Source organism: Mugil cephalus, chromosome 12, assembly GCF_022458985.1.
Source record: "Mugil cephalus isolate CIBA_MC_2020 chromosome 12, CIBA_Mcephalus_1.1, whole genome shotgun sequence".
NCBI classification, from domain to species: Eukaryota; Metazoa; Chordata; class Actinopteri; order Mugiliformes; family Mugilidae; genus Mugil; species Mugil cephalus.
This window is the reverse complement of record NC_061781.1, coordinates 22,663,774-22,677,219: the sequence shown is the minus strand read 5'-3', so window position 1 is coordinate 22,677,219 and position 13,446 is coordinate 22,663,774. Positions and strand designations below refer to the sequence as shown.

Here is a 13,446-nt window from a genome sequence, read left to right as displayed (position 1 = left end):
TATAAACATGAGTGTGTTTAAAACAAGACCTTTTTATTATGATTGTATCTTCCTTAGTGACTCACCCAGAGTTGGTCGTCGTGGCCGGGTGGACTCTTCTTGATGAAGGCTCCGTAGTAGGTAGCTATGTTTCGGTGGTGAGAGTATTTCTTCAGCATGTTGATTTCCAGCTTGATTTCCTCCTCTTCATCCTACATGAGTCAGAGTCAGAGAGAGAATCAATTACAGCCCATCAACACAAACAGCACAGGTGTGTTTACTCGTGGTCGAGCTGCTGAAGCATAAGACGAACAGGAAGGAGGGAAAATAATACGGAGTCTCTTTGTTAACTCTGTTTGTGGAGGAGGAGTGTGGCTGCTGCTTAAAATGTTCAGAGGAGAGTTTAGGTTAAGATTGTGTGAATCCTCTTACAGAACCTTTTTTTTTTTTTTTTTACATCCGAACTCTTTTTTGTTACAAACTAAACAATGAATTTGAAGATGCAGCCTGGAATCTTAGAAAGTGTAACTTTGCACAAAGATAAATAAAATAAAAAAAATTATTTATGTATAAATTTAGAAGAAATAGAAGTAATTATATACTATTTACATAGAAACAGGATAAATGATATGATGCAATAATATGGAAAGTGGAGCTTAAGGTTTAAGGTGGATACTTCATATTTATTTCTGACTATTTTATGGAAAATCTATTAATCAGAACATTAAGAAAGAATAAAATTTGCAGCTTTGTTACATTACAACTCATGTTGTTTTGCTCTGCGTTATAATGAAGGTTTTAATGTGTTGCTCCATCTCCTTGTACAGCATCACCTTTTGTTGTGTTGCTAAAAATAGATTCAGTTTGTCTTTAATGCTCAAAGTCAAACAGCTTTAGGAAACATCTCTGTCTTTTATTTAGGCAGCTCCCACTGTGTTTAGTAAGAAGCAGCCTATTTATTTTGCACATCTTTATAATTACAAGAAAGTATAAAAGAAAAGTAAACATGTAAAACAATAAAACCAAGTTGCCGTTTTAATGGTTGAAACTAAAAGGAAAAAATAACTTTCATCTCAGTCTCAGCAAACCTGCAAATCTATTTCCTCCGCTCAGTTTCTTGGCTTTTAGTTTATTTATGGAGGACGGGGCCAAGCGTGGAAACAGAGCGGTTTAATAAATGGATGCGAGCCCCAAACAAACATGCAGATACGGCCTGAAGTGGAGGTGATAACGGAGCCAAACGGCTCCACCACCTCCACCCGTCGCCCCGTCAGGATATTACAGAGCAGACTCAGACACGCACGGAGACGGGGGAACAAGATGGGGCGATAATTTCTCAGCAGCGCTGCGTGACATTTATTTCCGCGGGTACCTTCTGCCAAGCCCGTGTGTTTGATCTCGCAACCCGACCAGCGCCGACATGACTTGACATTTTCGTTGTTATTGCGGTCGGTCAATGAGCGACGAGCTGCAGCCCCGGACTCCCGAGCAAACCCAGCGCTGCACGTCCACAAAGGGGAAAGCCCAGAGGAACTCGCGGGGAAAATGTTTGCCTGCCTTCTGACCGCTTAGCATTGTGTAGCGCTGATGTTGCATATCAATGCCGGCTTCTCTGTTGTTGCACTTTGGCTCCTTTTTGAAAAGATGCATGATGACGATTTGATTTCTGTTTTATGTCTTTTCCAAAATACACACTGCACAACCGAAAATAAGTAAACACCATTTTTCATACGTCTTGCATTATAAATCACATAAACGCCAGCATCTGGCTTAAAGGCCGGGGTACGCCGTTTATTTTTGGTGTTATTTTAACTAAATTCGACAATAGCCTGTTAGCATATTGTAATTCCAGTGTTATGAGAAAACAACCGACTTCTGTGCCTCCTCCTGGTTGTATTTATAGTGTCCCTGTTGGTTAATCTACATAAGTCAAAGCGCATTCACGTTCCATCACTAGTGGAGCTTCAGTGGTGAACTTCTACATGCTGATGCTTTTTATGCATGTTTCAGTGATTGGAGATGTTAGTGCCCAGGTTGGGGACACTCTGCACTGGTCTGATCAACGAAAAAAAATGTCGAAGGGGGAGGGGCAGTGCAGATTTTACATATTTTGCCTTTAACATCTAAAAAAAAATTGGGTTTTCTTGGTATTTTAGAGTTTTTTCTTGCTCGGAAAACAATTAGAAAATGCTGATGAGTCATCCTGCACTTGTGGGCGTGTCTTATTTTGTGTCCAATTAAACATTTTCTCAAATTTTCATGTATTTTCCGTCCCTTACGTCTAATCTTAAACAAGCTGCAAGAAGCAAGAAAATTTTGTTAGTTTTCTCGAGTTGAGCAAAAACAACCTTTTCTTCTGGCCATTAAATTTATACTTCACAAGAAGCTCTTGTTATCTTCGGACAGACATACAGTACACCAACCTCCACCCAGGAGACATTAGCAAACCCTGAGCTCCCATTAGCCTGGGACCATTAGCATGTGAGCTAAAGTTCTGAGAACAAGCTACAAGAACTCCCAAACCAGAACAAACTTCTCGCTTCTTGACGAATACGTAACAGTCGTCAACCAGCAGCATCGCTTCTCAAATCAAACATGTGTGGGCAAAGGCAGCTCAGCCCATCATCAATCAGAGCAGATTGCACTTTTCAGGAAGGGGTCAGCCTACGTACGCTCCGTTGTTTAAGGAAGTTTTGTGGCACCGATAATTTGGGGAGTTTTGGGAGCGTAAAAGCCCCTTTGTCCTGCAGCCAAATAAATGATTTAACAGCGTCCACATCGTTTGTTTTATCTCCAAAATGTCCCTCTCTCTATCACCTGCTCCCCGAGGCTATATAAATATGTGCAGTGGAAAAACAACAAGACGCTCCAAGTGCTGCAGTTTACCAAGCAAATACAAAGACGGATCACAAGCAGAACTCTGTGCAGAACAAAAACAACAACTCATGCTTTCAGCTGCTTTATGCTTAAACGAAGATAAATGCAATGTGGCTGAAAACTGTTGCATAAGATTGTTTACAAAATTCAATGAGGAGCGAAAAAATGACATCAGACTGTAGGAAGTTATATAAGAAGAGTCTTTTAACAGCAGGGGGCACGTTAACCGTTGGGTTTAATGAATCTATAATAAATCTTTCTTCCCGCTGGTGCCAAGACGTTATCCAACCTACGTATTTATCGCTACAGGTAGCCCCCTCGCTCTGCTGCCTGTCACATGCAGCGCGGCTGTCAAAGCGAAAAAGAGCTGTTTTTTTTTGTTTTTTTTTATTGACAGGGTGTTGCTGTTAAATGTTCGGCGCTGGAAGAAATTAAAACGCACATCAAGTCTTATCGAGCAGCTGCAGCTGCAGCAGCAGCAGCAGCAGATGATGGCAACCGGCCCACGACTCTGCTGACATTTCCAAGTCAGGCCCAGAGGTTAAAGGGCAAATCCCGCCAACATTCAGCATTTACAGTTAAAAGACACGGTCAGTGTCAATCCAGGAAAAGTCCTTCACTCAGCCTCAGTATCTCTGAAATGCAGAACATCTAGTTAAAGCTGGAGCTGGACTGCGACTACGTCGACTTTAATAGAAGCGCTGTCAGTCATTTGGAGTGAATTTTCCTAAGTAGGTGTCATTTAGGAGAAAAACTGTTCTAATGTAACCTAATTATTTTTACTGTGAAGTGAAAGTGTATTTTCTGTTTATTTATGTTACGCTTAATCATCTCTGGAGGCATCACAATGAAAACCTACACCGATCGGCCATAACATTAGAACCACTGACAGCAGAAGTTTATGACATCGACCATGTTGTGACAATTTAATGTTCTGCAGGGAAACTGTTGGACCTAGTATTCATTCATGTGGATGTTCCTTAGACAAGTACCACCCACCTAGACCAGACAAGACCAGACCCCCCCACCCCATAGCAATGACACAGGATGCACTCATACTCAGACCCAGAAACACTTTAGGAACAACTCAATAAACATGAAGAACATCACAAGGTGTTGACCTGGCCTCCAAGTTCACTAGATCCCAAACCGATCAAGTATCTGTGGGATGATCCCCCCTTCCCCCACTAACAAGATTATGTTACCAGACACCACAGGACGCCCTAAGAAGGCCCAAGTCCGTTATCTGATGCGTGACCAAGGTGGTCATAATGTTATGCCGTACATGTAAACCCCAGGTATTTATTTTGGTTGGGTTTATTGAGGTCGTTCAAAGACCTTAGCAGGGGCTCTGGCTGTCACGAAGACGAAGGGGTCAGTCGGTCAGACAGACAGTCGGCCAATCCCATGAGCCTCCGTCAGTCAGCGTGCCAGTTGGTTTCTGCTTCAGCCAGACAGCCAGTCATTTAGCCAGGCAGCAAGCCAACCAATCAGTCAGGAAGCCCAAAGTAGACTCCTGGCCAGCTCGTCCTCCTGCTAATCTACTCATCTGCGGCGGACCGTCAGCCAGCCAGCAGTCACCCAGCAGGTGAGCCAGCCGACCTGCCACTCAACCAGTCCGTCGGTTAGTCGCGGATGTAAATCACAGTTAATCACGGCTGAAGACGCGCGGACACCAGCACCTTCTACGCTCAACGGAATCGTCCCGTCGCCCGCAAAATGTCACTCATGTGAACGTTTTTGGAACGAGCCAGAGTAATTACAGAGGCCGAGGCCAAAGGGAAGAAGGAAAGACACGGCCGGAAAGAAATTCTTAACGCTCATCCACTATGGAACATGGAAACAAGCTCAACCAACGGTTAAAACGGAGGAGGAGGAGGAGAAGAAGCATCTCGAGTCAGAACACGAGAACAGTCACAATCTTCAGTCTGAGAAAGGGCTCAGTAAACAGCGGGACAGGAAACCCCGCGCTCCGGGTCGGGACTGACCAGCAGCCCTGCAGCCAACAAACAGATTCTGTAAAAATCCCCTGTAGAGACTCAAAGTTCTGCTGAAACTCAGCAAACGCTCATACTGAAATTAATAGAAATTGAGTTTCTTTGGGTGACCATACCAAGACAACATGTTTCTTTCTTTAATACATGATATTTGAGCAACACATGAGGCCGCAATCATAACTGTCTCCATTCATAATAGACAACTCTAAATTAAAATACATGTTGTTAAAATGCTCAGAACTGGTCGTTCGTAGGTAGAAAAGTCCTGAGGAAAGTCCTGGAAATCTACTTTTAATATTCTCTTCAGTCCAGGCATAACATTATGACCACCTTCCTAATTTTTGTGTAGGTTTCTGTTGTGCCTCCAAAACAGCTGAGACTCATCAGAGAATGGACATGGAGGTGTCTCGTGGCGTCTGTTAGTGGGTGGAGGGGAGGGGCCCATGTAGATCAACCCACAGATACTTGATCAGTTTGAGATCTAGTGAATTTAGAGGACAAGTCGACACCTTGTGATGTTCTTCATGTTTTTTTTTAGTTGTTCCTAAAGCATTTGTGTCTATATCAGGCTGCTGCCATCAAGGAGTGTCATTGCTATGGGGCGGGGGGGTGTCTGGTCTGGTCTGGCCTGGTCTGGGTGGGGGCTACATGTTTAAGTAACATCCACACAAATGAATGCCAGGTGCAAAAGTTTCTCGTAAGAACACCGAATTGTCACAAGAGGGTTTAAATGTTATTCGCTTCTTCTGTCTGTGGTCATAATGTTGTGGCTGATTGGTGTATCGGTCATTTAAACAACATCTAATTTAGCCTAAAACATTCCAGGTTTACTGACGGTCGGGGGAGGTGTTGATTAACGTTCTGTCTGATGACTAACTGAACAGAAATAGGAGCAGACAAACAAACCAACATGCGACAGATAAAAAAACAAGGAGGAGGCGTCAGAAAAGTGACCTGGATGTCAGGATACAGCTGCAAAGAGGAGATGACATCACTCTCACTCTCCCTCTTTCTGTCGTGTTTTCACAAGCCCCTCTCCTCTCCGTCGTGTTTGCACATTTATTTTGAACGCTCTGTCCCTCTCGTCCTTTCAACATCACTTTCCATTATTGTCTCCCGTCATGATTTTGTCAACATACCCCGTCATTACAACACCTCACCTCTCTTTCTCCTTCCCTTCCTCCATCGCACGTCTCCTGATTTGCAGCGAGCGCTTCAAAAACAAGGCGTCCTAAACCCGCTCATTATCATTCCTGGGCATGAAATGGTGGGGAGACTCGGTGGCGGCCATATTGCTGCTAAAGTAGCAGAACCACGACCCCAGGGGAGTGGACGGCCGCAAGATGGAAGCATAATGGAAAATGGAAGCCGAGTGGGAGGAAGATACTGGCTTCCTCACACAGACCAAGAGACATTGACATGTCTCTGAGAGGCAACGAGAAACCTGGAGGGACTCGTCTTCAACGCTCGCCGGGTTCCTGTCATTTCTGAAGCATCGTGGAGGCGTCTCCAGATACGAAGAGGAGCACTTGGTCCTGCTTTCTAAATATCCCAACATGGAGATTCAGCTCTTACAATTAGAGAAGTCAGACGGGTATTTTTACAAGTTCTTGACGCAAAAATAAGGAATACGTGTACTGAACAAGCTGCAACCTCAGAAGATCCTGTCTTGATTTGTCTTATGTTGATTGTTGATACATCATAACAGCTAAAGCTGAGATTTAAAGCTCATTTTACACATTTTGTGAATGTCTCTTTTTTTTAGTGTTTAGATATATTTAAGTGAAATGTTAAGCTGTACTAAGAGCTAGAAGTCGTCTGAAAGCATATTAGCATATATCAGTTTTTTGGGACAGAACATATTTGGATCAACTTTCATACCAATCTGTCCAGTGCAGATGTTTCACACTGGACCGAACAACTGAATTTCAGACACATCATGTAATTGGTTTTATTTTGGCGACACCTTGGGCCTGTTCAGACACTGCATCTACATCAGATCTGGGCAGGTATGAACGTCTCCAGGACACATATGAGAGATCCGGTGTCTGAGCACATCTGGAGGTAGCGATGCGTCCTGAGTTGGTGGAGTTTTACCTCATTCATTCAGAAAAAAACAACATACAACCACTACTATGAGAGATGTGAATGAGTAGTGACTGCCTTTTAAAATTCTCTGTCCATGTAGCGGTTAACTAACTAATAAATAAATAAATCCATGGAAGAATTTACAGATGAAAGTATTTAGTGTGAGTACGCAAGAGTGATTCTGTGTTAATTACTGATGTGGCCATGTTGATTTATGCGGAGTCTTTATTTGCTTTCATTACCAGAGATCGTGGTGCGTACGGAAACTTCTAAGATTGAGGTTATAATCTGAGTTTCGTGCAGATCAAACTAACTGCAGGTTAAATTAGCGTACGAGGATGAAGTCAACGGAGGTTAAAATATGGTATATTCTTCAAGATAAGTACAATCCTGTACCTATCTACACTTTCCCACCCTTCACACCTGTGACTGGAGATCTATCAGCAGTGGGAGGTGAGAGACAGACATGATGGGTCTGTGATTCGTTTCTTTTTCAGCGATTTTGAATGTCTTAACATCGATTTTAAAAGAAGAAGAAAAAGTTGTGGGCCATTTGTATTGTGTCGTATCATGAAGTCTTTGCCAACACCCAGCCCTAGAAACAAAGAGAAACAGCAAGAAAGAACCAAATGCACAATTAATTCCCTGAGGTAGAGAAAAACCTGCCTGCTGCGGAGTTTTTCCACTAATCAGGATCGATTCTGAATCTGGAATCCAGCTGCATTACATCAAGTCAACAGCAGCAGAACCCAGAGCTGCAACATTTCTCTTCCACCATCTCTCCAATTACCTATTAGGGATAAAAACGACTTCACTCTGCGCCAGTTCTTTCACGCTCGCTCTTGTTTTGCAACAAAAAAAAGAAAGGCGGCGATGGATGCCCACGGGAAGAACACAAACAGGATTTAGAGGTAGAAATGGAAGACAAGGGGAGAAAATGGACGAGAACGAGGAGTTTAAAAAGAAGAAGCGCATAATGGAAGTAGAGGATCGATGGAGAAGAGAGAGAAGAGAAGAGGAGAGAGGCTGGGGGATGGATGTGAGCCAGCGAGATGAAGAGAGGAGCAGGCGAGCAGCGGTAGCTCCTCCTATAATCCCACTGCACTTCACATGAACCTTCTCAGAGGAAAAAAAAAAAAAAAAAACGATCGCAGATTTCTTCACCTTATCTCAGAACCCTCTTTCTAAGTCTCCATTTAAGGATCCTGCTCTTCCTTCTTCCCTTCTCACAATCCATTGGTTCTGGGTAGAAATTAAAAAGTGTAGCCTGCAGGAATATTTTTGCTTGATACATCAACGACCAATTCACATCACAGGAAACATATCGGTCCTTAGGGGGACAGACTTCTAACTCCCCAAAAAAATTACAACAGCACTGGCTGAGAGGACGATGACCTTGTTTCAATATCAAATTACATACGAGCGTCACTTCAGACTATAAAGTGACGGACGTTAAATTGCAACGAATAGTTAAAGGATGAACAAAGCATCAGCGACGTAGTGAGACAAGAACCAACAAATGGTTTTCACCTAAAGGAATGAACTCACATAAAACACAGGGCAATCACCAGCAATTAGACCCATCCCTGCTAACAAGCAACCAATGCTAATGTTAAAATCCCCTCATTCCAGCATTACACACTACAACAAATATGAAACGGGAGCACTGAATTAGAGTTGTGTCTTTGCATAAATGCATGTATCTCTAATCTTAGAGATGCTTTGATAAACTTGCAAAGAAACCTGGAAAGATCGACGCTCATCCAGTTCTTTGCAAAAACTGGTTGATGCATCGCTTGTGTTACACGGAGCCGTCTAAGGAAGTCGTGTTTGACCCGGTGTGAGGAAGCACGTTCAAACAAATACTTAGCGAGTATAGCATTTGTCGTTGCCAGATGAAATCAGAGCGCACTAACCGCACCTTCCACAAATGTTCGAAAATGTGCAGTTGTCAAAGGAGAACTGGAAGTTGAAGTCCACAATGTGTTAATCACTTCATCACTTAATTTATTATAATTATTATGATTTCCACAGTTGCTTATTAAATTATAGGAGCTGTGTGTTCCTGGTTTAAATATGAATAAATATGTTATAATAAATGAAAACATAATTGTCTCTGTTTCTTCATTTAATTTCAATAACATTTTTTTTTTTTTAAGCTGATGACTTTTTTCATGATCCACTGACTGTTATCACACCTAAATCAAGGCCATAGACGCTACTGGTTCCTCACGACACTGATTTGATGAATGACTGTAAATCTGCAAGGCAGAAAAAACCTTAGGTCAGGCTCAAACCCCACAACTAAAGATTGCTCTCCATTATTATCCTGACTGACGGCAATAGGAAGAAATAAAACAACTGAAAAATAACCATGACAGTGCTCTAAAGTCGAGGCTGATGTTCAACTAACGTAATGTTTTATTTGATGAGGACGTGAGAGAAAGTAAATTTATTTAAAAATCCAAATTTCAAATGAAGTCGAAGAGGCTAGAATATGCTAATATGTGACATTGTCGCCCGAGAATCGACTTTAAGGATAAAATATCTTCCTGTCTATGCGTCAAATAACGTCTTTCACATCGTCTGAATTTCTGTTTGACCCAACGTGCAGCTTGTTTTAGCTTTGAGACGTCACACATGCTGCTACTGTTCAATGCAAAAAGCAAGGAATAAGGTTTCTCTCTCTGCTCCTGAGTGAAGTGCCCCCCCCCCCCCCCACCGCCCCCCATTATAGAACAGGAAGTGGAATGTGGGTCAGCGCACATATGCCAAGATGTGCACAGGGATTTGAGAGTGGACATACATGGGAATGTATAACCGTGTTGTGCTTTGCATCTGTGACACGTGAGTGTATGAAAGCTACCAAGCTTCTCTTAACACACACACACACACACACATATATATATAAATGTTGCATGGAAACGGTGTACATGTGCAAAACCCAAAACTCCTTCTCTAATGCAAACAACTTCCTCTGCTCAACTGTCATTCTTGGCAGAACTCCAGATAAACTGTTTATTTTAGAAAGAGGCTGAACCGTGAGGAAAAAGGATCACTCCAAATACTTTCGCCCTCGTCTCCAATTCCCAACATGTGTATTTCAGCTTGTATGAATACATAAACATGTTCCCATCAGATGTACCCTCTTCATTTCCTCCCCTCTTTGATCCCCACGTTTGTGTAGAAGTTGTGTAGATTTTCTCCTGCAATCAACAGCGAGAAGAACTCGCACAGACTTTTATTTTCAATATTTTACCGTGAACTAGATTTTTCAACGGATCTTGAAACAAGTGAGTCCTCAAAAATAAATCAATGTCGTCAATATTTAGCAAAGGTTTACCATCTGCTTAATTTCAGTACACTTCAGCTCCCTTCAGATCCCACTGGATAAGTTTTAATGACTTTATACAAAGAAGGAAGAAACCTTCAAGACTATACCCATGTGAGGGAGTAGTACCAGTAAAAAAAGACATCAGTAGGATCAACAAATCGATCCGGAGGGCTGGACATGTGATTGTTAGGGAGTAGGACAAACTGATCTCCATTATGGACAATCCATCACATCCTCTGCACCAAACACTATCTTATTTTCCAGCAGAATGTTTCAGCTCTGCTCCTGTACTGAACGCTATAGAAGTTCTTTTATTTCTTATTCTATCTTTCTGTCTTCTTGTAAAAGTTAAGCTACTCTAACCAATTTATTTCCCTTGTGGATTATTAAAGTCTCTGGTCGTCACCATCTTCCTGACTAACTCCTAGCTAACTGTCTGTGAATGTTCCGTGTAAAAGTATATCTAAAAACAAAGCTTAGAGCTGAAAAGTCCTATTTGCACAGGATTAGTTTAACCTGAGGACGTCCTGGGATTCAGATATTACCCCCCAGGTCTGTGTTTCCCGTGGCGCGTTCAACCCGCGTTCACACGGGATAAACAAACTATTGTTTCACTCAAATTCACGTTCTGTTGTTATGGCTCTGCTACTTTCCATCTCACTCCACTGTTTATCAGATACAGCTTTAATTACTTTGCAAATTATAATGATGTGATAAAAATATATTTTTGATACTATTTATCACAGGGAAGAAATTACCAACGACCTGGGGGTACTACGTTTGCAGGTGAACACATTAATGGTGGATTTAATGATTTCATCCATCTAAATGGGCGAATAGTTCAGCGACATCTTCACTTTGCGCTCTAACATCTGTCCAAACTTTGAATTATAGCACATCCCTCATGATTCTTAAGTGACAAGAGGCATAACATGATTATTTTTACCTGGGGACCTCCCGTAATTTCTAACAATCACGGAGGTCGTCTGTGATCTTAATCCCTTAATCCCATTTGTGGAGCCGATCTAAGTGCCGCCAGGTTGCTGGTAATTTCTCCCCTGGGATGAATAGTATCAAAAATGTATTTTTATCATCCATTGTAATTGGTAAAGTAATTAAAACTGTCTCTGACGCAGTGGAGTGAGATGGAAAGTAGCAGAGCCACAAACGATCGTGAATTTGTTTATCCCGTGCGAATGCGCCACGTGAAACACAGACGTAGGGGGTGATATGTGAATCACAGGACGTCGTCAGGTAAAACTAATCCTGTACAAATAAGGCTTAAGATCACAGACGTCCTCTGTGATTATTAGAATTTACTAGACGTCTCCAGGTAAAATAATCCCACGCGAATAAGTTTAATAGGACTAAAGTTAAAATTGCCGCTAAAGAGGTAGTGTCACAACAACATCATGTAGTATTAGCTTTTTCTGAACAGTTAAAATGTATCGAGCGTTTGGACTAGTGGTCAATATTAACCTAAAAATGCTATAATTTCACATTTTAACACTGAGATCTATGGGCACTGACGTGTTTTCCGGGCCGAGCACGACAGTTCATGTTTCTTGAGAATACGTTCAACTAAATACTTCAGTTGTTTCGTTCTTACTCCTTTCTACTCCTCCGCTTAACATAAAAAAAGAAAAAAAAGTATTGTTTCATCATGGACTGGACTCCCTGACTGGCTCAAACTGCCGTGGTCATTCTTTCCTTTATGGGTGTGTCAGACTGCTGACACAAGGAAACCATGAGGGGTGTGAGAAAGAGCCAAGACACTGCAGAGGAGGCAAATATCCAACAATCTCAAATTAAAAGTGCAGCTCTGTCCTGTAAAAAAACATTAAAAATGAGTAAAAGTGCCTCAGGGAAGCCTCGGTGAGGGTTTGCCTTTCCAAAATCATCATGTTCTGGGGACTGATTACACTAATAATTACACTAATATCCCCTTGTATTACCCAGCAGAAGGCTGGTTACTACATATAACCTGACTAACAGGACTTTAAATGGAGCAGTAATGTTTTTGGAGAAGGAGCTAAAACCAGCAGTGTCCAGACAGACAGACAAGACAATCAACTTCAGGATGACCCAGATTAAAGTTTTGTTGCTACGCTCATTCCTCTCCAAGACTTCGGCAGGAAATGGTAGAGTGACCTCAAACATGTGTGTGTGAATATTTTCCTTATTGTCGTATTTGGCTTGCGATGAGTAACTGGGAAGGCAGGAAAAACATCACCATCAATGGAAGCTGTGGTTTAATAAGATTACCAGGATGAATGTATACAAGAAACACAAGCTCCGATTAAACAAGCAGACCCGGCCCCTCTGGGTCTTTCCTCAGCTTTCAGGAACGTCAAGTCCTCCATGTTTTAGTCTTTAGTCATGTGATATATATATATATATATATTGAGCTTTAAACACAAACTCAAAACAAACAAAAAAGATACATGAGACTGGAGACACATTTAATCAATTTGCTGTATCCTTTCGTTTGAATTGCTTTGGTGTTTCTCTCATGATTGGTTCCTTTTACCAAGGACAGAGGCTTTTTAAAATGAAGATAAAATATGTTCTACACTTTAATGATCAGTGTTACTGACCTCAGTGACGTCCATGACCTTGATGGCCGCCAGTTGTCCCGTCTTGACATGTCGACCCTGCAGAGGAGAAAAGAGAAAAGAGAAAAGAGAAAAGAGAAAAGAGATGAGGAATGTGCAAACTTTTTCATGCGTCTACTGACGACTGAGGCCACGAAGTGACTCTTTGTCTCTCTTCTGTTTTGTTGTAGGAAACCAGAACGCGTCCAATTTCCATCGAGGACAAGTTAAGCGTTTGAGTGAATCGATGGTGAGGAATCAAAAAGCTTTCCACACGCTGAGTAAACATCTAGGGTGATTCAGTTGGTCATAAAAACATAAACCACATTCATAACAAGTTATTTGCTTTTACAATAGAGTGGAGAATCACAGGCGACGAGCCAACCCTTCGGCATTCCTCAGCAGACCGAACACAGTCTGTGCATTGTGGACTGGTGCAAGGAATTAAAGCGTAACATGTACTTTTTTTTTCTTTTTTTTTTCAAGCAGACATTGAAGAAACAAACTTCAAGAAATTTAAATGACGTGAACGTTGTGGAACAAGTAATAAGGCAGCAATGAATAGAATAGAATAAGT

At 41.9% G+C, this 13,446-nt stretch overlaps 1 protein-coding gene across 11 annotated transcripts in view; it reads right to left on the bottom strand.

Annotated features, from left to right (window-relative positions):
* Positions 1–13,446, bottom strand: part of LOC125017327 (mitogen-activated protein kinase kinase kinase kinase 4) — a 102,282-nt gene that overhangs the window by 43,672 nt on the left and 45,164 nt on the right. For all 11 annotated transcript variants that reach the window (XM_047600301.1, XM_047600302.1, XM_047600303.1 and 8 more), the window contains exons 3-4: positions 12,873–12,929; positions 66–191 (exon numbers count right to left, since the gene is read on the bottom strand). In XM_047600301.1, the coding sequence (XP_047456257.1) occupies positions 66–191; positions 12,873–12,929 (183 nt within the window). The remainder of the gene's footprint in view (positions 1–65; positions 192–12,872; positions 12,930–13,446) is intronic.